Raw genomic sequence first — 25,418 nt, 5'->3', positions numbered from 1 at the left:
CCTTCATTCTCTCTTCTGACTATTCAAGAAATGTCTAAACCAATTCTGATGATTAGATTTTGTTACTTTTGATTACAGGCTCAGCTGAAGATGGTCCCCGAGTCGTCTTCATGATTGACCTGTGGCACCCGAACGTTGCGGCCACTGAGCGCCAAGCTCTAGACTTCATCTTTTCTCCAGCCCGCTGACTCCACTTAGTCCTTTCTTATTCTTCCTCCTGAGTGGCAGACTTTGGAAGGAATGGTGCACTGGATGGAGGGCTCTTGGATATTAGACCTGATGCCCCTTCTCATTTCATGAGAAAGGAAGAAGTGGGCAAAATAAGGAAAATATAAGCTTTATTTGCTGAAATTGCACGCAATGTCGTGTTAATGGTTAGATGGAGAAAAACAGTCCAAGATTAATTTATTTATGTACTGCTTCGGATTTATTTTTTTAACAAAGTGAATCAGGCTCAATTTCCTTTCTTTCCACTGGTCGCTACTGCCGCCTTGATTTTTTTCTCTCTCTTTCTCGCTGAATTGTAGCCAGGAGAACTATTTAACTATTTTCCTTGAGCTGTGTATTTTAGTTTTTTTTTAAAAAAACTATCATTTTGAGAGCTAGTTCGACAGTGAAGGTTTTTTGGCCCAGTTTATCTGGTTGTTTAGTATTCATTTTAGTAGGGGTGGGTGGGGAAAAGAGTTGGGGGAAAAATGCAATTGCTGTCCAAGAATTTTCCAAAGAAATTCCTGGGATTGTGTGCCCATGTACAGATGAGTGAAGTAGGATCCTAATTGAGCATGTTAAAAACTCTGATTCAGAGTTTCTCGACTGGTTTGCGATTTCACACAGAATGCTTACTGTCTCGCTTCTGTACCTCAGCGATTTTAATGTATTTTGCAGTGGAAAGCAACATTTAAAATAAGAATTTGTTTTATTTTTAAAAAAATTGAATGGATTAAAGGAAAGTTGCACACAAAATTTGCTCTGTTCTCATCGGGGAAAATGGCAGATGGATTGGTCATACCAGGGTGTTAGGTATATAGAAAGACATCGTTAGAAAGTGTTGCTGTGATTATCACAATTACTTTTGAAATGCAAGTCCTTTATTATAAAAAAGTACAATTCATTGTCCCATTCAGTGGGAATGAATATTAAGTTATGAGTCATTGACTTTATGGGAAATAAATGAGAAGATACCATCATTGAGTTTCAATAATAAACAGGTACATGACAGATGTACATTTATTTTTATCACTTTCTTCAATCTGATGAATACTCATTTGGGTCATTATTTTTAATTTTATCAATGTACTTCAGGATTAAAATGAAAGTTAAGTAGAATTATTTTTGCTATTCCTTTTGGCATAATCAAAGAAACAGAATGGTTAACCGAATTAGAAGATTATTTTTCCACTTGGGCAGAACTTCAGGCTGCGGTGAAGGTTGATGTGCCACTGCATTAGCTATAGGCTTCACTGTGCCACGTAAATGGACAGGAGCTCTATGCAAGAAAAGGAACTGTAAATTATTTCCCATCACTAACTCCATGTCGTAAATACTTAGTTCGATCAAGCCTTATCTGTCCCAATGAGCTCTGAATAAGATTGTCCAATTTTGTGGGTTTTTTTAAAAAAGGTTAACCACTACAGATTTTTTGGCAGTTTTGAGTGGTAGATTTGTGTTGAAATGAAATCGATTTGAATTTGGAACATTTAAGCAGCTGCCTGATCAGGAGAAACTATCTTCCTAATTCAGCTGTGACCAAGCCTATGCTCTGTGTACCATGTGAACTTGTAGTGCTAGTTATCTACTTCAATTACAAATGTTGTAAAATATTACTTTTCTACTTGTGCCACCAGTGAATTAGCATTATGTGAACTTGCGACTAAAAGGAACTAATGCAATGCCACAGAATTCAGTTTAACATCTGTGATCTTCATGATGCAACATTATGCTTGCCTCCTTCTGTGAGTCTGACATTTCCATTTGATGAACTATATTTTCATAAGAATGCTTACCTCTGCTGTCCACAAGATTTCCCCAAACAGTGGGGTGAATTACTTCTATTGATGCACTTTATTATATATATGATAGCTAATGTGTTGCATGTCTACACATGGAATTATGCTGGCGCAAGATTTGAATAAATAAACCACACATATTAAGTTTTAATTGCTGTGTTTTTTCTCCCAAAGTTAATATTCCTTTACCTTTCATTCTGTAGCCATGAAGTTATCCCAAGTTGTGAAATACTGTGTTGCTCAATAAAGCATTCAGCTGTCATGCGTAATAATCTCTGAACCAAACAACTTGGAAATCCAAAATTAAGATGTTTTCATCTTTGGAATATGCCACATTCATATTTTTGCAGCTGATTTGAGCTGAGATTGCCTTGTCAAAGTCGTGAAACAAATCCCAAACTTAACTTGACACCTACCCTTAAATCCTCTGCAGTGACCATGTTTTATTATATTATTGCATCAGTAATATTTGTTTTCATTGAGAACCACCTATAACAAACCCATGGGCCACCAACGGTGTGCAGACCAAAGGTTGAGGAATATGCACAATTTCAAAAGTAAGTGTTGTCTTTCGCTCTTTTAAAATGCAGATTTTGAAGTCAGTTACATGCATTGAAATCTTCTGGTAATTGACCTACAACCTCCGTATATTTTGAAGGGTGGGAGGAAACTGGAGCACCTGAAGTAAACCCATGCAGACGCAGGGAGAACATACAATCTCCTTATGGACAGAACTGGATTAGAACCGGCTCTCAGGTGCTGTAACAGTGTTCCTCTAACCGCTATGCTAACCGTACTGCCCTGTTTCCCGAATATTCTTCTCCCTACCTTCTGTCTGTTTAATTTTGTTATGGTTTAGTGTTCAGTTTTGTTTTGTAGTTTAGAATGGGAGGCAGGGGTGATGAAGATGCCTCTTATGTTTAGTTTAGACGAACAGCACGGTATCAGGCCCTTTCTCCAAGTTATTAATGGTGTTCAATTAGCACAATACCATTACAGTGCTAGCAACCGGGACTGGGGTTCGAATCCAGCACTGTCTGTAAGGAGTTTGTAGTTCTCCCCATGTCTGCATTGGTTTTCTTTGGGTGCTCCAGTTTCTTCCACCATTCAAAACTTACAAGGGGACAGGTCAATTAGGTGTAATTTCCAACACAGGCCTGTGAACTGAAAGGGTCTGTTTAATCGTGCAGCATGTATGTATGTCTAAAAGTATCCACTCTGTTACCTGCTTTACATATACAACTTCACCAGCTGTGTTTTGGAGTATTTCCTGTACTTGTGTTTATTTAAAATTCCAGCCATGTGCAGAAAATTCCTTCGGAGCTGTTAAAATGCAAAAGGATTCAAACTGCACGTCTTCTCAAAGTGTCGCACCAGGGACCTAAATTGCCCTTCCAGCTGAAGCTGTCTTGTTGAATGAACTGAATCGCTCTTCCGTAAACACCATCCAATCAAGGTGAGTAGGCCACCAGCCTCTGCCATTGAGTCTTGTCCTTGAACTGTATTCTTTCCTTTTCCTGATACTATCAGACTGACAGAGACAACTGGCCACTGGGGAAAGCATTTCAGCATTCTCTCTTCCTCAATAAATGCACGTTTATCTCCAGTTTTAGTTTTGTCTCTCTGCAGTCACAATCAATGAGGTAATTATTTAAGAGGCCCTGCAGTATGGCCATGGGGTGCATCAGATTCTGAAGAAGTCAAATCTCATTTATATTCCACAAGATGGTCCTGCTGTTCTAAAAACTGCATACTGTGATTCAGCTGCTTTTCCTAACTGAGCCTATTGGTTTGCAAAGACTGCATTATGTGAAATTGTGCCTACATTTTGTAGGATGAAGGATTTAATGTGATTTCACTGTGGCTTTGCAGGATTAACTTGGTTGGAACTACAAACCATTGGCCTTAACTGCTGAATGCCAAAAAAAACTTGGAACAAAACCAAGTTACTTCAGCAATGACTGGTGTGAATTGGTCATTAAATACTCAAACAGCGTGTGAATGACAATTTAAATTACTAATCAGGCAAACAATGGGAACCTCCTAATCAGTGTGCTTATGCTCTTGGAAAAATACAGTGGGTATAGAGTTGTGAGTTGTTTTACCACAATCCCAATCTTTTTTTTGTGTGTGGGGCACCTTTCAGCAGCAAGAAAACCCACAGAAATCCTTTCTTTGGCTTGGCTTCGCGGACGAAGATTTATGAAGGGGTATGTCCACGTCTGCTGCAGGCTCGTTGGTGTCTGACAAGTCCTTTTTTTTAAAACTTTATTTAAAGATTTTATCACAGGAATAAAAAGAAAAATTACTTTTAAAGAAAGGATATAAAATAAAATAATATAATTACAATACAACATTAATAACCTAACTTAATTCAACCTAACCCCCCCCCACATATACAAGAACTAAAAAAATCTATATATAAAAAAACCCCTTCCCCTCCCCAAAATAAAGAGCGAAGAATTTGTAAAATTAACAATATTATGTATTAAAAAAACACACACAAAGAAAAAGAAAAATATGACAAATAAAAATAATTAAAAAAAGATTTATCAGATCTAAAATATCACATCTAAGAACATGCTTAAATCAAACTTAATTGCATATACTTAACAAATGGAGTCCACTTCAACTTATAAAAAGATATCTTGAATTGAAAAAGATATCCTTTCCATAATTAAACAAGACTTCATCTCTAAATACCACCTATCCAAAGTTAGTATATTTCTATCTTTCCAAGTAGATGCTATACATTTCTTGGCCACTGCTAAAGCTAAATAGATAAAAGAAATCTGATAATCATTTAATCCTAAATCAATTAATGATTGCATATTCCTAATAAAAATATATCAGGATCTAATACAACACAAATATTATATAATCTATTAAATATAGATTGAATACCTTTCCAAAACTGTTGCAATCGGTCACAGGACCAGACAGTGTAAAAAGGTACCAGCTGTCTGATCACAACGAAAACAACAGTCTGACTTACTAAGACCAAATTTTTTAAATTTTTCTGGTGTTAAATATAATTGATGTATAAAATTATAATTAATCATCGCTAATCTAGCATTAATCAATTTCCGAATACTGTTTTGACAAATTTCCATCCAAACTTCTTCAGCTATTGTAGAACCTAAATCTTTTTCCCAATTCAACTTATCTTTATCCCAATCTTTCTTATTTTCATTTTCTTGTAAAAATACAATAAAAATCAGATATATACCCCTTTTCTGGTATTGAAAGTACATATTTCTCAAAACTAGTTTCGGGCAATAAAGTCATTTGCCGACCACATATCTGTTTTACAAATGATCTTAACTGATAGTACACAAATACAGAATTTCCACTAATACCAAATTTCTTTTGTAATTCCTCAAAAGAACAAAAATGTCCTTCAAAAAAAACAATCAGATAGGTTTTTTATTCCTTTCCTTTCCCAGTGACCGACAAGTCCGATGTGGGACAGGCAGGCACGGTTGCAGCGGTTGCAAGGGAAAATTGGTGGGTTGGGGTTGGGTGTTGGGTTTTTCCTCCTTTGTCTTTTGTCATTGAGGTGGGCTCTGCGGTCTTCTTCAAAGGAGGTTGCTGCCTGCCGAACTGTGAGGAATTCTTTGGCTTGGCTTCGCGGACGAAAATTTATGGAGGGGGTAAAAAGTAATGATGCTGAACCAAGCCATGAAAGACCCCAACAATGAAGACGCTGTTTACATCCGGTACCGCACGGATGGCAGTCTCTTCAATCTGAGGCGCCTGCAAGCTCACACCAAGACACAAGAGAAACTTGTCCGTGAACTACTCTTTGCAGACGATGCCGCTTTAGTTGCCCATTCAGAGCCAGCTCTTCAGCGCTTGACGTCCTGCTTTGCGGAAACTGCCAAAATGTTTGGCCTGGAAGTCAGCCTGAAGAAAACTGAGGTCCTCCATCAGCCAGCTCCCCACCATGACTACCAGCCCCCCCACATCTCCATCGGGCACACAAAATTCAAAACGGTCAACCAGTTTACCTATCTCGGCTGCACCATTTCATCAGATGCAAGGATCGACAATGAGATAGACAACAGACTTGCCAAGGCAAATAGCGCCTTTGGAAGACTACACAAAAGAGTCTGGAAAAACAACCAACTGAAAAACCTCACAAAGATAAGCGTATACAGAGCCGTTGTCATACCCACACTCCTGTTCGGCTCTGAATCATGGGTCCTCTACCGGCACCACCTACGGCTCCTAGAACGCTTCCACCACCGTTGTCTCCGCTCCATCCTCAACATCCATTGGAGCGCTTTCATCCCTAACGTCGAAGTACTCGAGATGGCAGAGGTCGACAGCATCGAGTCCACGCTGCTGAAGATCCAGCTGCGCTGGATGGGTCACGTCTCCAGAATGGAGGACCATTGCCTTCCCAAGATCGTGTTATATGGCGAGCTCTCCACTGGCCACCGTGACAGAGGTGCACCAAAGAAAAGGTACAAGGACTGCCTAAAGAAATCTCTTGGTGCCTGCCACATTGACCACCGCCAGTGGGCTGATAACGCCTCAAACCGTGCATCTTGGCGCCTCACAGTTTGGCGGGCAGCAACCTCCTTTGAAGAAGACCGCAGAGCCCACCTCACTGACAAAAGGCAAAGGAGGAAAAACCCAACACCCAACCCCAACCAACCAATTTTCCCCTGCAACCGCTGCAACCATGTCTGCCTGTCCCGCATTGGACTTGTCAGCCACAAACGAGCCTGCAGCTGGGAAGGGAAGGTTGAGAATCACTGCTTTCGCCCCAATTGTTACTGAAATATTTTTACCAGAAACTGACCATTGACTATTAATGTGATGGGATCTATAAATGTCGACCTTTAATGTGGAGGAATCAGGGTCTCCTTATTGAAGTAAAATAATAGTGTGCAGTTTGGGTTGATTAAGGTAGAGAGGGAAAAAAAAAGATTTACGAGGACCCTCACAGGAGATGCATGAATACCGACCGAGCAACCAACAATCTGCGGGAGGAACTCAGCGGGCCGAGCAGCATCAGTGAGGGTAAAATAATTGTCCAGAGTAACAAATTAAAATGAACAAAAGATTAAGAAGAATGGTAGCTGGACTTTGTGCTCTCTCCATTAGTTTATTGACCTGTACCCCTGTAAGTTTTGAATGGTGGAAGAAACCAGTACAGGTCCTCTAAACCTGTTCCTGCTTGTCTGAAATATTCTATCTATCCCTCTCATAAAAGACTTCTTGAATCTAGAGATGCTGGATTAAAGCTCCTGTATCTTCTGCCTGAAGACAGCAGCGAGAAGAGATTGTGGCCAGGGTGATAGGGATCTTTTATAAAGTCCTGATGAAGCATTCCAGCCCATTCTTTTCCTCCCACTGATGGATGCTGCACGACCTACTGAGTTATTCCAGCATCTGCAGTCTCCTATACGACTCCTGTGCCAGGCGATTAGGACAAATAGATCCTTATAAATTTTGAGAATCTTCTACTCATATGGTTGGTAAAGGTGTGAATCTGACCCACTCAGGGATAAAACTGTAGTTGAGTTATACATAGGAAAGATAGATCAAAAGATGAATTGAGGATATGATAGTGTTAAATAAACTGTGGTTGAAGAAAGTTTTCATGAAAAATAACTGTTAGTATAGATCTGTTGGAATGCTTAAGGTGGGATGCGTGCGAGTGGGAAGGGAAGGTTGAGAATCACCGCTTTCGCCCCAATTGTTACTGAAATATTTTGCTTGAGAAAAATTGTCATTGACCCATTTCCTTTGGACTTATGAAACCTTGCACATAACGAGTCAGTTAGGTACGATTAAAACAGTGGTTTTCAAACTTTTTCTTTCCACCCACATACCATCTTAAGCAATCCCTTATTAATCACAGAGCACCTGGCATAGGGATTGTTTAAAGTGGTATGTGAGTGGAAAGAAAAAGTTTCAAAAGCACAGTTTTAATGATACGTAATTGGAACCACTATGCTACTTGCTTCCAAAGATTCTCCACTCTAGGAATAGCAGTTCATCCTCCTCATCTCTTAAGTGGAGCTCAGTCCACGGCCAGATAGGTCATGAGAGTAAACTGACTGTGCAATACACAGAGAGAAGGAAAAAAAAATGTGCAAAAGTAAGAATCCTTAAATGAGTCCCTGATTGAATTTATTAAGTCTGATGGTAGAGGGGCAGCAGCTGTTCCTGAACCTTGTGTGAGTCTTGTGGCACCTAAACCTCTTTCCTGATAGAATCAGTAAGAATGGAGCATGTGCTGGGTACTGTGGATTGACAATTGCTGCTGCTCTCTTATGGTAGCATTCCCTGTAGATGTTCTTGATGGTGGGAAGGGTTTCGCCTGTAATGTCCTGGGCTGTGTCCACTTCCTTTTGGAGGGCTTTACACTCAGGGGTATTAGTGTTCCTATACCAGACCATGATGCAGCGTGAAATTTGCCAGGGTTTCTGTTGTCATACCAAACCTTCGCAAACTCATGAGGAATAGAGGCGGTGACGTGCTTTCTTCATGATGCTATTAGTGTCTTGGGGCTAGAAAAGATCCTCTGAGAAAGTGATTCCCAAGAACTTAAATTTGCTCATCATCTCCACTCCTGATTCCCCCAATCATTACTGGTTTGTACACTCTGGTTTTCCCTTCCTGCTCAACAGTTAGCTCCTTGGTTTTGGTGACATTGAGAGTGAGGTTGTTGTTGGTGCACCATTCAGCCATGTTTTCAATCTTACTCCTGTATGCTGACTTATCGTCCCTTTTTATACAACCCAGTACCGTAGTGTCATCCACGAATTTGTAGATGCTGTTGTCGTACTGAGCTACACAGTTTTAGGTGCAGGGGGCTAAGAATACAGCTCTATGGTGCTCTGGTACTGATAAAGATTGAGGAAGAGATGTTCTTACCAATTGTCACTGATTGGGCACTGGAGGTGAGGAAATCCAGGATTCAATTACAGTTGGGTGTTGAGTTCCAGATCTTGGGAGTTTGCAGATCAATTTAGAGGGGATGATGGTGTTGAATGCAGAACTTTAGTTGAAAAGAGCACCCTGATGTATTCATCTTTGCTGTCCAGGGCTTTGTGTAGATCCAGTGAGATGGCATCAGCTACTATAGGTCAACTGGAACATATCCACATCACTGCTCAGACAGGATCTGATATGCTTCAACACCAGCCTTTCAAAACACTTCTTCACTATTGATGTGACATCAACATTCAACTCCTCCCCACAATCCATTTTATTCTCCCCATCTCCTTGACCACTTATAGTAAACTCGCAAGCATCCCTGAAAAGAAAGAGCTACATGCCAGTGAATTTGTGAATTTGCATGAATGTATGTGAATGTACATGAATGGTTTTGTATCAGGAACACAATAGTTGATTTTGCAGTTAATCAGCTATGCAGCTGATTCCAGTGTGGAGACCAATAAATTACAATAAAGTATTAATAAATGTAGAAAGGCCTATTATCTGACTTCCATTTCTGCATTTAGAACAGGAGCATCAAATGTCTTACAAACTTTGAGATAAAGAAGAAAAGATCAGTTAAAAGTGACCTGGTTGTTTGGGGGGGGGGGGGGGGGGGGTCATATATTACTTAGAAGGAGCAGGTCTCAGTAGATTGGAAGGAGCTGAGGGTATAAATCTTGTTTTATCCACAGTGCAGCACATACTGGGAACCACACTTGTGCTTTGCCTGGATTGTTAAACTCTGGTGTCTCGTGGAAGGAAATGGAAGATGAATTAGACCAACACGGCGTCTGTTTTCAGGAAAGATCACACCTGTCAGAATTGCTGCAGTGCCAAAAGCAAATCATGAATGAAAGTATTATTTAAGAAGAAATATTACATTTCTCAGTTGATTCTGTATTTGAAAAGTTACTGAGGACCTGAAAATCTACATCCCATAATTTTGAAAGAGGAAATGTCGGGTGGCCTGGAGGTCATTATTCTGAAGTTCCATGGATTTTCAAATAGTTCTGTGGATTTGAAAATACCAGCTGTTGCCTCATTATTTATTGAAATGTGACCTCCTCACTGACACCTGGAACATCCCTAACTCAGACTCACACCACCAGGTTCAGGGACAGTTGCTACCCCTCCACCATCAGACTCCCAAACAACAGATTATTTAAGGACTTTTAATTTTACACTTTATTGGGGTTTTTTTCTCTCTCCTATATAGTACAGTCAGTTTGTTTCTATTTCTTTATTTGTTTACATGTGATATGTTCAGTACAGTTTTTTTTTGCACTACCAATAAGTGGTCATTCTGCCTGGCCAGCGGGGGGGGGTTATGTACTCTGAACTTTGAACAAGAGTAAATAAAGCAGGGGTGTCAAACTCAAATTCACCGAGGGCCAAAATTAAAAACTTGGACTAAATATTTATTGAAAATTTTCAACAACATCTGCATGTTTTCTCTCAACATATGAAATGTTAAACTTTTTCTTATTAAAATAAATGTTTAATAATAGTTTTAGTTAAACTCTTTCCAGAAGCATTAACAAATAAATAAAATATTCAATAAATAATATTTCTCTCTAGCCTTTAAGCCAAGGATCGCACGTTGCCGAGAAGCATGCCAGGGAGCGGAGGTCTGCAGGGAGCCCTCCCCAGCCCAGCCAGCACACCCGAGCGGCATCCCCCACCCCCCCCCCCCCCCCCCCCGCCCCCTCTCCCTCCTTCGCCCCCGCCTCCGCCTGCCGCAACCGCCGCCAACAACCCAAGGAGTCCCCGCTGGTTTCGCCATCTCACCGGGAATACCGTGAGAGCGGTGGAACTCGTCCGCGACCTCCACCCCAGCGGAAAGTCCGATGCCCAGCAGCACCCACCCACAGATGAAGCTCAAGGAGACGCGGAGGTGACCCACCACGTCCAGCCACATGGAGCTAGGCGGCAGGTCCGTTGGAGCTAGGCGGCGGGTCCGTTGTATCGGCACCGCTGTGAATATCTAATTAACGTTCCCGTTAACTATATCGGTGTACTGCTGTGCCTGCTGTGGAAGTGCTAAAAACTACTATGGTATTGTTTGCTGCTGTGCGTGTGCTATTCTTGCGCGGCGGCCAGAGGGCCAACTCTAATATATATTTAATATGATCTTGCGGGCCAAATGTGGCCCGCGGGCCAGAGTTTGACATGTGTGAAATAACGCAAATGGCTCAGCTGGTGAGGTCACATCCTTGGAGAGAAATGAGCATACTTTGTTTTGGTGGGGGGTGTCATATCCTTTGACAATATCATTTTTGGGTCTCTGGGAGAGGGTTCTGACCAGAAACATGGACTGTTCATTTCTCTGCATGGATGCTGTTTGACCTGATGAGTTCCCCCACCTTATTGTGTGCCAGTATTCACCATTCTGTTTCTCCAGTCCTGCTTCTGGAGGATACCTTGAAGAAGGGCTCAGGCCCGAGAGGTCGGTTACATATATATACATATATATGTATATCTTTATTTCCTCTGGAGGCTGCTGAATCCTCCAGCATTTCTGTGTGGTTTACGTGTGCAGACTCTCCTGTTTCATATGATCCGAGGACTTCAAGTAAGAGAAGGTCAGGTCCAAAAGCCTTTTGCTTTTGCTCGGCATCATCAGTGGAAGGAAAAGAATGGTCAACCTTTCAGGACGTGTTCGAGTTCTCCCCCAGAAAGCAGTAGTTCGTTTGTGAACTCAACTCTCCAATTAAACAATAAGCGGGGGGTGGGTTAGCTGAATCGGAGACACAAGATGTACCCATCTCTGTGTCAATGGGGCGCTTTCAGGTGGGAAATCTCATGAGAGCTTCCTCTTGCCATTCATAGGCAAATGACTTTTCAGACCAGTGGCTGTCACAAAAGGGAGGCACACCCTCGGAGCTCGCAGGCAGGGGAAAGCCGTGTGGCACCAACTCTCATGCGTGGCTTAAAGACAGTAGACGCCAGTCTGCCGCCAAGACCTCGCAGAATCTTCAAACGGGCCCCACCATGCAGCGCATTGCCCTCGTCCTCGGCGCTCTGTTGAGCCTCCCGTCTGTTCCCTGGGCGCTGCCCGTCCAGTCCGAGAGGCGCGCCAGATCCTTCCCGCTTGAAGACCACCACCTATTCCGCGATTTTCTCAGCGGGAGCCTGGAGGTGGAGGTGGAAGACGACGCCAGCAGCAAGCGGATGGGTCGGAGGGAGACCTTCGTCGGGCTGAGACACCACTGCTCCAAACCAAGCGAGCACTGGTCGGCGGTATCCAGTAGCACTGCCCTGTTCTCCGAGAGCATCCTGTACCGAGTCACTGTCACCACCGCCTCCAGCGAACCCCCGTGGAAGGTTTTCCCACTCTGGCATCTCATCCTGTTCATGAAGCGCTTCTACAACTGCTGCAGGATTGGATATCCCTGCAAGAAAATCAAAGGGTATCAAGGTCGTCTAATCGGACGTAAGTGCAACACGGAACAAAATAAATCACCCTGCTGGAGCATTCCCTCCCCCCCACCACCACGGAGTGTTCCAGATTTCCCCATCTTTTGTGCCTCCCTAATCAATAAAGGGGGGGGGGGGGGCTATGAGATCCCACTGGGGGCAGGAAAGGGAGAAAGAGGAGTTGGGAGTCAACAGTCTCAGGCTGATACAGCAGGGGGGGGGGGGGGGGGGAATCACACGACATGAGATTTGGTGTTGAAAATGTGAATTCTCTCATTTATTTAAGTCCCGAGCTGTTCCACTTCTCCGCAGATGCTGCCTGTGTGTTTCTGGCAGATTGTCTTTATTCCAGGTTTCCAGCATTCGCTTTTGCTTTTTAATATTTCCATCGACTTGTGGTCGTGTTGGAGCGGACAATTTCTCCCATTTCGGGTTGAGAGAGGGCGAGTGGGAAAGTTGGGGGCAAGCAAGCAGCGACGGCGAACCAGAGAATGGCCCATGTTCTCCACCCGTGTTCACGATTTAGGAATCACGGGCGAATTGACCTCTCGCAGGTTGTGGTTTTCAGGCAGACCAGCACATTGGTCTGAACAAGAACATTCACGTGAGAGCTTCATGGAAACGGATTTCCTGGTGGAGGGAATTGGAGCAAGGAGTTGTGTGGGCTATTGGATGATAACAGCCCTTCCTTCCACCTAAGTGATCATAGAGGGACGTGTGGCAAGACTTGGTGTGTTGGGAGATGGAGTGAAGCTGGTTTGTTTTTCAGCTTTCAAAATGAGGAGGGTTTGGAGAGGAGATGAATCCACCGCAGAATTTATTGATACACGAGTTCCGTGAGAAACCCAAGTGTTGGTGAGATTCCGGAACTGTGGACGCGAAACCATGGAAATTCGTTCACCTCTGGCCACTGCCTCTGTCGTGCACGGTTCAGTCTAAACGGAGACCATTCTGATGACTTCCCTGGGTGGGGGGGGGGGGGGGGGGGGTGTAGAGGCAACCTTATAGATCTTTATAAAATCGTATAGGATGTGGATAGAGTGAATGCTCCCAGAGTAGAAGATTCTGAAACCAGAGTGCAAGTCAGGGTCTGGAATGTTAATCACAATATTCAAAGGCTTTTGGACAGATAACTTGGTAGGAAGAGCTTGGAATGGACAAAATGCAATCATGTGGGAGTAGCTCAAAATGGAAGCGTGGTTGGTGTAGACAAGTTGGACCAAAGGGCCTGTTCCGTGATGGATGAGTGGAGTGTGATGACAGGCCAGTCTGGGAAAACCTCACTGTTTAGCAGTGACTTAAGCACCTTTTTAGACTGAAGTACAATTGAATTCCAGGTCTTGTAATGAATAGTATGAACCTATAGAATGATATACAGTTATGCTGTCTGCCTCAGATGAAGTCCTGGGGAGCAAAGGTCTCATCAAAGTATTTCTTGTTCCTCAGATGATGACAGGGAGATGGAGTTCTTCCTGAGACCAGAGTACCTATTCGTGAATGTACTCAGAGCACAGATGCACTTGAACGTTGCCAATCCGGACAGAGTGATGCTGGAGGCAGAAATCAGAGTGAAAATGCAGGGGGCTACTGTTGCCACAAAGACACGGTAAGGAGGCATCAACAATATGGATGAATTTTGGCCAATCCACCAGACTTGCAGGTGTACGTGCACTGGTGACCAAGTGGTTATGGGCTGGGGAACCCAAGGGCTGATCTTTCACAACTCAACCATACAAATGATATAAGGCAAAGGAGGAAAAACCCAACACCCAACCCCAACCAACCAATTTTCCCTTGCAACCGCTGCAATCGTGTCTGCCTGTCCCGCATCGGACTTGTCAGCCACAAACGAGCCTGCAGCTGACGTGGACTTTTTACCCCCTCCATAAATCTTCGTCCGCGAAGCCAAGCCAAAGAATAGTCACATTTTCCTGGGGTAGAAGCAATCCAGAGACTGTTGCTGGAAGTCCAAGCTGTGATGTTCCCATTGGTCTTTCAGTGATCAGTTGCTGTTTTGTTTATGACAATTCTTGAGACAGTGAGGCAATTCCAGCACAACTGCATTGAGGGAAGGAAGAGATAAAATTCCAAATACCATCTACTAACAAGTTACATCGATCAAGTGCTTTGGTGCAGCAAATCCTCATTACTTTGGTCACCCACTGAGAAAGGATTGGGATCATATGACTTCAGTGTTTTGGCACATTTAGTGATAGAAATCACTAGTGCATCTCAAGTGCAGCAATTTAGAGTCAGACTCGTACAGCTCGGAAACAGGCACTTTGGCGGCCGTCAATAAAAATCCTATTTCTCAATATACCAATGTTATTCAGATGTTCACCCAAATACTACTTGATAATCAAGAGAGTCTCCCTCTGCATCCATCACCTACTCAGGTAGCGCGTCCAGATTCCAACCATCCTCTCGAAATAGAATAGGTCCTTTGGCTCACAATATCCTTGCTGACCATGACATCAAATTAAACTAACCCCACCTGCCTACAAGTGATCACACCCCTTCAATTCCACTTGTGTTCATACAAATGTTTAGCCTGTCTAAAAACCTTAAATGTTGCTATAATTTCTGCTTCCATTACCACTCCCTTTAACAGAGCATTCCAGGAACTTGTCACTCTGTGGAAAAGAATTTGCCCATAAATCTTTAAAATTTTGTCCTCTCACTTTAAAATAATGCCTCCTAGTATTTGACATTTCAACAATGGGGAAAAAAGACCTTCTACTCATGCCTCCCATAGTTTAGAAACTTCCATCAAGTTTTCCCTCACCAATCGATGTGCCAGAGAAAATTGTCCAATCTCTGTATCTCAGACTCCTCTTATCCAGACCTTTCTGTAACCTCCCCATCTTTCCTGTAATGGGGGTGTCCCAAATTGCACACAGTACTCCCAAGTGCCGCCTAACCAAAGTTTTGTAGCTGGTGCTCTTGCCCCAACCAATGGTACACACCATATCCACTTGTGTTGCCTCTTTCAAGGAGCTATGGTCTTAGACCCCTAGATGCCGCTCTAAATCAATTTTCCCATGGACCTTCCATTTACTGAATGTTTTCCTCTTACATTTGACCTCCCTAAGTGCGACATCTCACACTTGTCTGGATTAAACTTAACTGCCATTGCTCCACCCCAATTTCTAATTGACTTACATGCTAATGTATCCTTTGCAACCTTCCTCTCCACCAAATAGATTAGCCTATCATTGTTTTACCTTCATCAACTTTGTCACATCCTGAAATAACTCAATGAAGACCTTCCCCACACTTGCTGACTATCTCTAATTCCATTCATTTCCAACTTGACTAAATCCCTATCCCTAAGAATCTTCTATAATTTCCTGCCCACTGACTTAAGGCTCATCAAGCTATAATTTCCTGGTTTGTCCCTGTTGCCTTTATTCAACCAAGAAAGAACGCTGGCTATTTTTCAGTACTCTGGGACCTTGCCTGTAGCTCTTGAGGATACAAAGATCATTGTCAAGGTTCCAGCAATCTCTTCTTTTGCCTTCCTCAATATCATGGGATAGATTCCATCAGGCCCTGGGGATATCTACAAGAAATCCTACATTTCCCATTTATCACTTTCCACCTTCTGCCTCTACATTCACCATCCTCTCCCAAACTTGGCTCCATCTGCCTATCATCTCTCTCTTTACCTGGTTCTATCTATTGCATGTCAGCCCTTGCTTTGCTCCTCACTCTCACCTCTTTACAATGGTTTTCGCTCTTGTACACTCTCACTCCTGATCCAGGATTTTGACCCTCATTGTACACCACCCCAATTTGTCCTCCATGTCCTCATCCTTAGTGAACACTGATGCACTGCACAATATCTTAAGACTTACAGCATTATGTTCACTTCCCAAAGTGCTACCCCATTGACTCCCCTGACCAGACTTTTTCCAGCAAAAGGTCTAGTATGGCCCCTTCAGGAAACTCCTGGATCACCTAACAAATCCTGCCCTATCTAAGTATCTGCTGCTAGCTGAACAAATTGTTCATCAAATCCTCCTTGAATCTCCTAGTCTCAACGTGGCCTCTGATTATGAATTCTCTATTGCCCCCATTTATGCCCCTCACAACTTGTATCTCAATTAGGTTCCTCCTCAGCTCCAAAGAAAACAAGCCCAGTCCATTGAGTCTCTTCCCATGCTCGGCAATGTTCAGGTGAATCTCCTCTGCACCCTATCCACTCCAGTCACAACCTTCCTTTACAGAAGTGCATACAATATTCAAATTGGACTAACTAATGTTTTTTATAATTATACCACAATCTCCTTGATCTTATACTTTGTTCCTGGCTAATGGAGGTAAATATCCTGTTTGTCATGTTATCCATCATAACTCCAGTGCTATTGCCTTCAAGCACCTTGGAACAGGTATACCTAGGTCCTTCTGCTCTTCAGTACTTATTTTATGTGTGTGTGTGTGTGTGTATATAGATATATATATATACACACACACACACACACACACACACACACACACACACACACTCAAACATATGTGTGTGTGTATGTATGTATGTGTGTGTATGTATATATGTATAACTGGTAAGGGTCACCACACTGATCCCTAGCACAGGCTTCTACTCACAGAATCAACTCTCCCACCATCTCCACTGCCTCCTATCACCAAGCCAGATTTTGTGTAAAATTAGACAAATTGTCCTGGATCATGTACCTTTTACCTTTTATCCCACATGTGGGATCTTTTCTAAAGCCTTTCTCAAATCCAAATGGGCTACCTCACTAACTAACACACAATCCCCTCAAAAAATTCATCTAGATTTCCCCTGAAATGTAACCACACTGCCATTGTTTACAGTTGCTCTCCAATTAATCTCGTTCATTCAAATTTTCCCCAATCTTTTTCATTGCACTGGAGAGACCAGGCTGCCTGTATTTCACTACTTCTCTTTGTTGAATAAGTCTGTCAGCTATCTGGCATCTCTTGTGTCTCTTTTAGAAGATTTGAACATTTCTATTAAAGTCCCAGCAATGTCTCTTTTCTTACGTAGCATTGAGCTATATCCTATCAGGGCTTGGGCATCTATTTACCTTTAAGCCTTCTAAGCAACATTTTCTTTCTCCTTATCAATGGTAATTTGTTCTGGAACTTCACTGAACTCATGAATTCTCCAAATTCGAGGTTCTCTTCTAGAATGAATACAAATTATGTAGCTATAGGAATATGCAAATTGCAAATTTAAGATCTCTCCCTACTTTTTTCGTGAGGCAGCTGGCTTAAACTGGATCACCAGAATAACTGGGATGGAAAAAATGTATTGACTGATGGTAACTGATCAGGGCAGACAGATCCCTGTCAGTGTTGGAATAGAGAAGACTGACAGGGAGAGGGAGGGTGGTGAGGGGGTAGAGAAGAGGGGTTTGCAGAATAGGTAATCAGATTGTGCTGATGAGGGGTGCAAATAAACTAGGGAAGCTCATACTCAGCCTTGACCCACTAAGTTCCTCCAGCAGTTTGATGTGCTTTTTTATTCTCCCCAGTTTCTCAGCTGTTCCCTGCAGGTTCTACCACTGACCTTTCCACCAGTTGTCACCCACAATACCCAGTTAACTTCAGAACCCCCACGTCCAGGGATTGTAGGGGTAAATCTGGCCTCCTGGCACTGTGAAGCAGTGGTACTACAGCTGTGTCACTAAACTCACCTAAGGAGGCCAGTAGATTGTTTGAGAGGTAGAGTCACCCGGCTGGTAGAACCACTGCCTTGCAGCGTGTCTGTGTTCAGTGGTGTTGAGTTTGAACATCCTGCCCGTACAGGTTTCCTGCAAGTGCTTTGGACATTTTGATCGCTTGTTGCTTATATCACTATTTGTTCCATCCTTGTGTTGCAGCAACATCATCTGGCACACCATGTCTGAGTCCGAGCTGGCCTTCGACACCCTTTTCCTCTTCAAATTCATGAAGGAAACACATCTCAAGGAAGGTGGAGGGACCACCCAGTTTTTGCTGATACTGAAATGTTCTCTGAACAATCAGCCTCTCTCCTGTCGAGACCATGGCATCAGTGTGTTGCGTGCCCCATTTATGGCCATCGGTTACGTTTAAAGCACCTTGCATCTGGTGCATTGTTAGGCTCCCTGTCAAAATTCATTCAAACTTCCACCAGTTTTTAGTCTGCCTGACAGTGAATCTGGAGTAAGGAGGTCTGAATGTTGAGCCTTGTAATTTGTTGTGGGATTCATTCTTTAAGAGAATAACAGTACATTGCACTTTTTAGCAAGGAGACACCTGATGCAAAGAGCCTTTGAATGACTGGGGGACCTTATCTTTAGACTTGTGAGGCATACAGTTTAGCAAGAGATCAGTGCTTGGACCTGCTTTTTAATAAAGGGATTTTTCATGGTCAGATTCATTCATTTATAGAGAATACTGACACAGTGTGAATGAGAATCCTGAAGATGAGATTCACTCATGCAACAAGTGTTTAAAATCACAATCAAGTTAATGGTTTGACTCTTCAACACGAATAAGTGGTTTTGGTATCTCGGTAAGAAACGGACGGCTCAACATGGTTGAAGAAAAATTGGCAATGATGCCACACTGTTCACGGACAAACTATGCTGGAGCAAGGGGTTAAGAATTCAGGTGGATTGCTAGCTCTTTGGAAATGGGATTTATCAAGCTCACAGTATATCTGCTAGAGCTGATGTGAAGATATAGGGAACAAATGGTCTCTTTCCTGTGTGTTAACTTGAAGATCTCAAGTACAAATATCGAAACTTATGATTAAACCTCAAGAAATTATTGGAGTCATAACAATTTACCTGAATCACACTGGTAGTTTGTGGGATCCAACAGAACTGTCTTCATGATCCATTTGGGTAAATGGTCATTTAGGCTATAATCACTACTACGTGTCATCATTTGTATCAATAATGGTCCAGACATTGCACTGTGATATTAACATTCAAATGTTAGCTTACTTTTGCTACGTTTAATGAACATTTTAAATATTAATACTACAATGTGATCTCTGGGTTAGAGACCAAGAAAATGGTTGGGCACATTCTCGTTACATGCACTTTAGAATGGAAATAATGTACAGAATTTGGGCAAACATAACCTGTAAATACAGATTGAATTTATTTATGTTTAAAATTGATGTTCTTTAGTTAAATAAATTTGAGAAGTGATTAAATCTTTTTTTATTGTGTTGTGTATCGGTATTTAGCATCTTAAAAACTGATGACAATTAAATTACTGGGTGTGTGTGGTAATCTAATTTTTCAAATTCTGAAATGTGCTTTAGATACTCTAGCCTGTGACAGTATCAGAGTTTGGGATGATCTGTAACCACAGATTCAAATGGGGGTGGTATTGACAAAAGGGGCTGTGGTCAACTGAGTGGGAAGTCAGCAAATGAAATGATAATGGAGATTGGTTAGTGTTTGTTTGACTGACTTCTGTGATATTGGTACCAATCCAGTGGTGCCTTGGGAAGGAAGACCAGTTGGTCAACAATATTCTAGCTTCCCCAAAATGTTCCATAGGGTTCACCCAAGGAAGCCATGTTTATTATTAGCAATAAGGACAGAAGCAACCAGCTGAATTTCTGGAGTTGGCACAAAATGACCCAGGTATGGTCATTATTGTGTTTACTAAGGTATATAAAGAGAGCCCACCTCACTGACAAAAGGCAAAGGAGGAAAAACCCAACACCCAACCCCAACCAACCAATTTTCCGCTGCAACCGTGTCTGCCTGTCCCACATCGGACTTGTCAGCCACAAACGAGCCTGCAGCTGACGTGGACTTTTACCCCCTCCATAAATCTTCGTCCGCGAAGCCAAGCCAAAGAAGAAGACAGTAAATATAAGTAGGCTTTTTTTTTTCCACTGAGGTTAGGTGAAACAGGAACTGAAGAAAATGGGTTATGGGTGAAAGGTGAAATGTTTAAAGGGAACGTTAGGGAGAACTTCACATAGAGAGTGGTGAGAGTATGGAATGCACTGCCAGCTAAAGTGAATGTGGGCTCAATATTGACTTTAAGAAAAATTTGGACAGGTATCAGAATCAGAATTTAATGTCACAAACACGTCACAAAATTAGTTTCAGCATTAAAGTGCAAATATTGCTATTACATTTAAAAATAAATGATTGCAAAAAGAAAAAGTGAGGTAATGTCTGGTTCAATATGCATTCAGAAATCTGAGGCAGAGGGGAAGCTTTTTGTGCCAGTGTGTTTATCCTGTGCCTCCTTCCCAATGGTAGCAGTGTGAAGAGGGTAGGGGTCTTTGAGGAAGGAGGGTGAGTACATGGATGGGGGAGGGATATGGTCTAGGTGCAGGTCATTGAAACTAGGCAGAATAATAGTTTGGTATAGATTAGATGGGCCAAAGGGCCTGATTCTGCTGTAGTGTTTGATTGTTCTGGAAGAAAATCATATCTCTTCAAGGCCAATTTGCTGTTTCTTATATTTTTCTTATTTTTTGCCAAAATTCCTTGCGAGGAAAACAGCTCAAGATCATCTTATCTTGGATGCCAATCTTCTGCAAGCTGTGGTGGTGGGTGGTGTGGCCGAGCATCATCAACAAGATGAAACTTTGATGGAATGAAGCCACTATCCTTCATCCAAGATAGATGATTTTTATTCTATGTTTTGAACACAACTCTTAATTAGGGTTGAGGATACTGGGAGCTTTGGACAAGTTGGGCCAAGAAGTGGTAGATGGAATACAGTGTAGGCAAGTGTATGTTCATGATCTTTTGGTAGGAATTAAAGATGTATACTGTTTTCTAAATGGGGAAATAACTCAAAAAGCACAGGTCCAAAAGGATTTGATTTTCTAAAGGTCAACCTATGAGCTGGGTCAGTCATAAGGAAGCAAATGCAATGTTAACCTTGTTTTGAGAGGACTAGAATATTAAAGCAAGGATGTAATCGTGATGCTTCTTCAGATGTGGTTAGACTATATTTGGGTATTGTGTGTAGTTTTGGGCCCCATATCTAAGGAAACCTTGGATTGGAGAGGTTTACGAGAAGGATTCTGGAGAGGGTTAATGTTTGAGGAGTATCTAATGGCTCTTTGTACTCTGGAGTTTAGAAGGATGAGGTGGGATCTAATTGAAGAGAGTGTAGGTGCCTGAAATGCATTAGCAGGGGTGATGGAGGCTGGTACAATAGGAACATTTAAAAGACTTAGATATGCACATGGATGCAAGAAAAATAGAGGATTATGAATGTGAGGTTGAAAAGGAGAACAGATGAGAAACTTCTAGAGCCAGAGGGTGAAGATATCTGAAGGCCAAGTCACCAGGTAGATTTAAAGCAGAGGTTAATAGGTTTGTAGTTAATAAGGGTGATACAGGTTATGAGGAGAAGGTAGGATAGGGTTGGGAGGAAAAATACATCAGGCATAATTCAAATTGCAGAGCAGACTTGATGGGTCGAATGGCCTGTGTTCCTACATGTGATGGTGTGTGTGGAAGAAACGTGGCCTCCGTGCCTGTCTCAAATATGCATTGCGGGTATCCTCCCTGTCTGAAACTAATTTGGAAGTCACATCACATTACCTGTTGGTGAAACTCATTTGGAAGTCACATCACATTACCTGTTGGACTCTGGCCACCCATTGGTGCACACCTTGCCATTGGCTAATTTAAATCACCTAGGGTTAAACTAGAAGCACAGATTACCAACGTACAGCCTCTTGGTCCAAGCCCCAGACATCGCTCTATGCCAGGTTGCTACTGTCGACATCATTAAAAGTGTTGCGGGTAAGGTGTGCATTACACTAAAGCTGAGCTATTAGTACTGTGATTGGTTAGTACTTGCAGAGAGCTGCATCCCCAGAAGTCAGGGAACCAGGTCTATGTGTGTAAGAGTGTCAAGTATAGGTTTTCTGTTGTTGGAGTCCAACCAAAGTCCGAGGTGAATGTCTATATTATCACTTGAGGTGAAATAGTGGTAAGAGTATTGTTTAACTTTCTCTCGTTTGTTTCCCATATGTTAATAAAAGTTCTGTGTGATTGTAACATTTGTGTCCAGACTCATCACTCAACCATTACATTCATTATAGTTTGATGACAGGATCTGCCAAAATCCCCACTGCATAGATCTTAAACTACGAAAGAAATTGGCACAATGTTTAAAAATTGTCTTTTAAAATCACAAAATGGTCTATAAATGTCATTGATCACATCAACTTTCAACAGGCTTCATTACTTATGAATTGCTAAAATTAGACATTAATTCTGTATGGGCACATCCCTTCTGCCCTTGAATCTGAAGCACTTGGACAAAATCCATAGACTCAGGGCAAAGGTGCAAACTGCACAGGCAGCACCGCAGGTCAGTTCGTATATTCTTTCAGCCCGAGTCCTCCAGTTTCCTCCCACATCTCAAAAACATGTTAGTTCGTTTGAGAAACAGCCTCTGCAAATCTCCCTCGTCTATAGGGAAGGGGGAGAATCTGGGAGAGTGAGTGAGAATGTTGGGAGAAATTAATGGGTTTAGGAGTAATATGAAAATGATCAGATTGAACTCTGGCCTGAAGGACCTTTTTCCCTGTTACATCATTCAATGGCTTTTTCAACAGACTACATTTCTGAGTTAAGCCAAAGAAAAAGAACATTTCTGAAGCACTTTTGACTGTTTAGCACAGTACAGGCCCTTCAGCCCACTATGTTGTGCTGACGTATAAACCTACAACAATCCCATTTTTGCCACCTTTCCCATAATCGTCTATCTTTCACACTGCTGATTCCGTGTGGGTTAACTGGCGAATTTAGCGGGTCTGTCCATGTGGTGTGAAATGTCCCAATTTGGCAGGGCAAGCTAAATTCCTGTTAAATTCAGGCAAACTCTGGCACTTGGTGGGGGCAAGTGTCAAGAGTCTGACTAAGTGATCTCACTAATTGCCTTCTGGGGGTGTGAAAGCACAATTTGCTCTTGCATTGTCTCTACTAATAGCGCTTTTAACTTCACCATCACTCCTGGCAATGCATTCCAGGCACCCACCACTTCATGTGGAAAAAAAACATACCTGTCATTCCCCACAAAACTTTCCTCCACTCAAATTGAACAGATGTCCTCTGGTGTTTGCTGTTGTCAACCTAGGAAATGGGTGCTGGCTGTCCACCCTATCAAAGCCCCTCTTAATTTTATATGCCCCTATTAAGTTACCTCTCATTCTTCGTCAGTCCAAAGAGTAAAGCTTCATATATGTTTTGTTTTTTTACACAGCCACTGTGTTCCAGGCAAATGTATCCATTTTCTCAGAACGCACACTGTGTAAAAAGCTTGGAACGGGAATGTGGGTGCCATTCCCGTTCTGACATTTTACCTCCTAAACCCCTTGTCAATTTCCCAGAATGTGAACTTCAGGCATCCTGTGAACAACGAGCTAATGAATTGGAAGTCACCATAGTGGCGTTGGAAGCCCCGCTTCTTTACTTACCACACATCCGGTATGCTGTCTAAACTCATGTAAAGAAACGAGGATTTGGAGTTTTTGTCATTCGTACGTGACCAATGTTGAGATGTCGGAAAGTCTTCAGGCCGGTAAAATCATGCAAAGTCTATCTAAAAAAATATAAGACATGTTCTCCAAACCAGGTACCCTCTCTAAAGCATCTACATCCTTCCTACAATGAGACAACCATTATATTAGATGAGTTGAAGCAGGGGAAGTGGAGCAAGAAAAGTGGGAATGGAAATAACAGCAGGAAGATAGTGCCATAATCATAACTTATGATGATATCAAAAAAGAATGTGAAAATCACAAATGTTTATAATCAGAATTTACTGTCATGAACAAACCATGAAATTTGGTGTTTTGCAATCCTTGGATGAATTTATAACATTTAATGTTGGTCTCTGGTTATTCCTGTATTCAAATTGTTCTATGGCCCAACTCATTTATGATTTTAAACACAACACCCAAAAGGGCAATAAAACAGTCATTAATAAAATGCCAGTGAGAGGTTATAAACTATAATAGAAAAGTTTTCTGAAAAGTTATCAATAGAAAATGTTGACCTGATTTCTTTGACCGCACTATTTCCAGCATTCTCTGTTTTTCATTTTTAAGTTAATTTAAAACAAAACTCCTGTATACTCTGGTTTTGAACTGGAGCTGGTCCTTGAGAAAGGGAGGGCAATATCTCTCTTTAGTCAGGCTACCATTCAAATGCAGATCTATAGCCCAGCCCTTACCTCGAGAGTAATGAGGTGAGAATGTTTCTGGGGATGAATAGCCTGAAATCCAAAGACCCTCCTGTAGCTCTTTGAATTAAACCCACCTAAACTAAATTGTTATGTAGAATCTACATTCGTGGCCATGCTTAATGCAAAGTACAGGATTTAGTGCTTTTATGTGAAAGCCCTAAATTTGTCCATTGCCATCTGTCAGGCTTCTCAACTGGGGAAGGTCCATCTGTCTGTATACTCTCAAAGATTTACCAGTAAGCATCTTTTAAATCTAATCAGTAAGCAGAAAATATGAGCCCCCACTCTCCCACCCCATCCCACATCGATGACTCAGCCAGTTAATCCAATAATTAACAAAGTACAACTGAAAAGGCCAGAGCTAAATGTGAAGTCTGCTTAAAATTAGCGATGTCATGAAGATGTAGGGGGAGGGAAAACATGAGGGAAACACATGAGAAGGTAGGAAGAAGAGCAAGCCATTCAGTACCTCAAACCTGCTGCCCTTTCAATATGATCTTGGCTGACCTGCCCAAAGGCTTTAACTGCTCTTCTGTGCCAGTTCTCTATTCTCCGATATTTCAAGTCTTTACATACCTGTTCTCCAAATACTTACATTTTAAAATTTTTAACTTCGACATACAGCACAGTAACAGGCTATTTCGGTCCATGAGTCTGTGCCACTCAATTTATACCCAATTAACCTACACCCCAGTATGTTTCGAACAGTGGGAGGATACTGGAGCCCCGAGGGAAAACCTACGCAGACACAGGGAGAAAGTACAGGCCCCTACAGATAGCGTGGGATTCAAGCCCCAGTCCCGATCGCTGGAGCTATAACAGCATTGC

The 25,418-nt window shown here is 42.2% G+C and overlaps 1 protein-coding gene across 5 annotated transcripts in view; it reads left to right on the top strand.

Annotated features, from left to right (window-relative positions):
• Nucleotides 1-10,648, top strand: part of asphd2 (aspartate beta-hydroxylase domain containing 2) — a 37,345-nt gene extending 26,697 nt beyond the window's left edge. For 2 of the 5 annotated variants that reach the window (XM_069932678.1, XM_069932677.1), the window contains exon 4: nucleotides 79-2,202. In XM_069932678.1, coding sequence (XP_069788779.1) covers nucleotides 79-188 — 110 coding nt within the window. In that variant the 3' untranslated portion in view covers nucleotides 189-2,202. The other 3 variants (XR_011356107.1, XR_011356108.1, XR_011356106.1) reach the window with 3 other exon arrangements.
• Nucleotides 10,649-25,418: the final 14,770 nt, after the last annotated feature.

This window comes from Narcine bancroftii, chromosome 4 (genome assembly GCF_036971445.1).
Source record: "Narcine bancroftii isolate sNarBan1 chromosome 4, sNarBan1.hap1, whole genome shotgun sequence".
NCBI classification, from domain to species: Eukaryota; Metazoa; Chordata; class Chondrichthyes; order Torpediniformes; family Narcinidae; genus Narcine; species Narcine bancroftii.
This window is presented reverse-complemented; position numbering and strand designations above follow the sequence as displayed.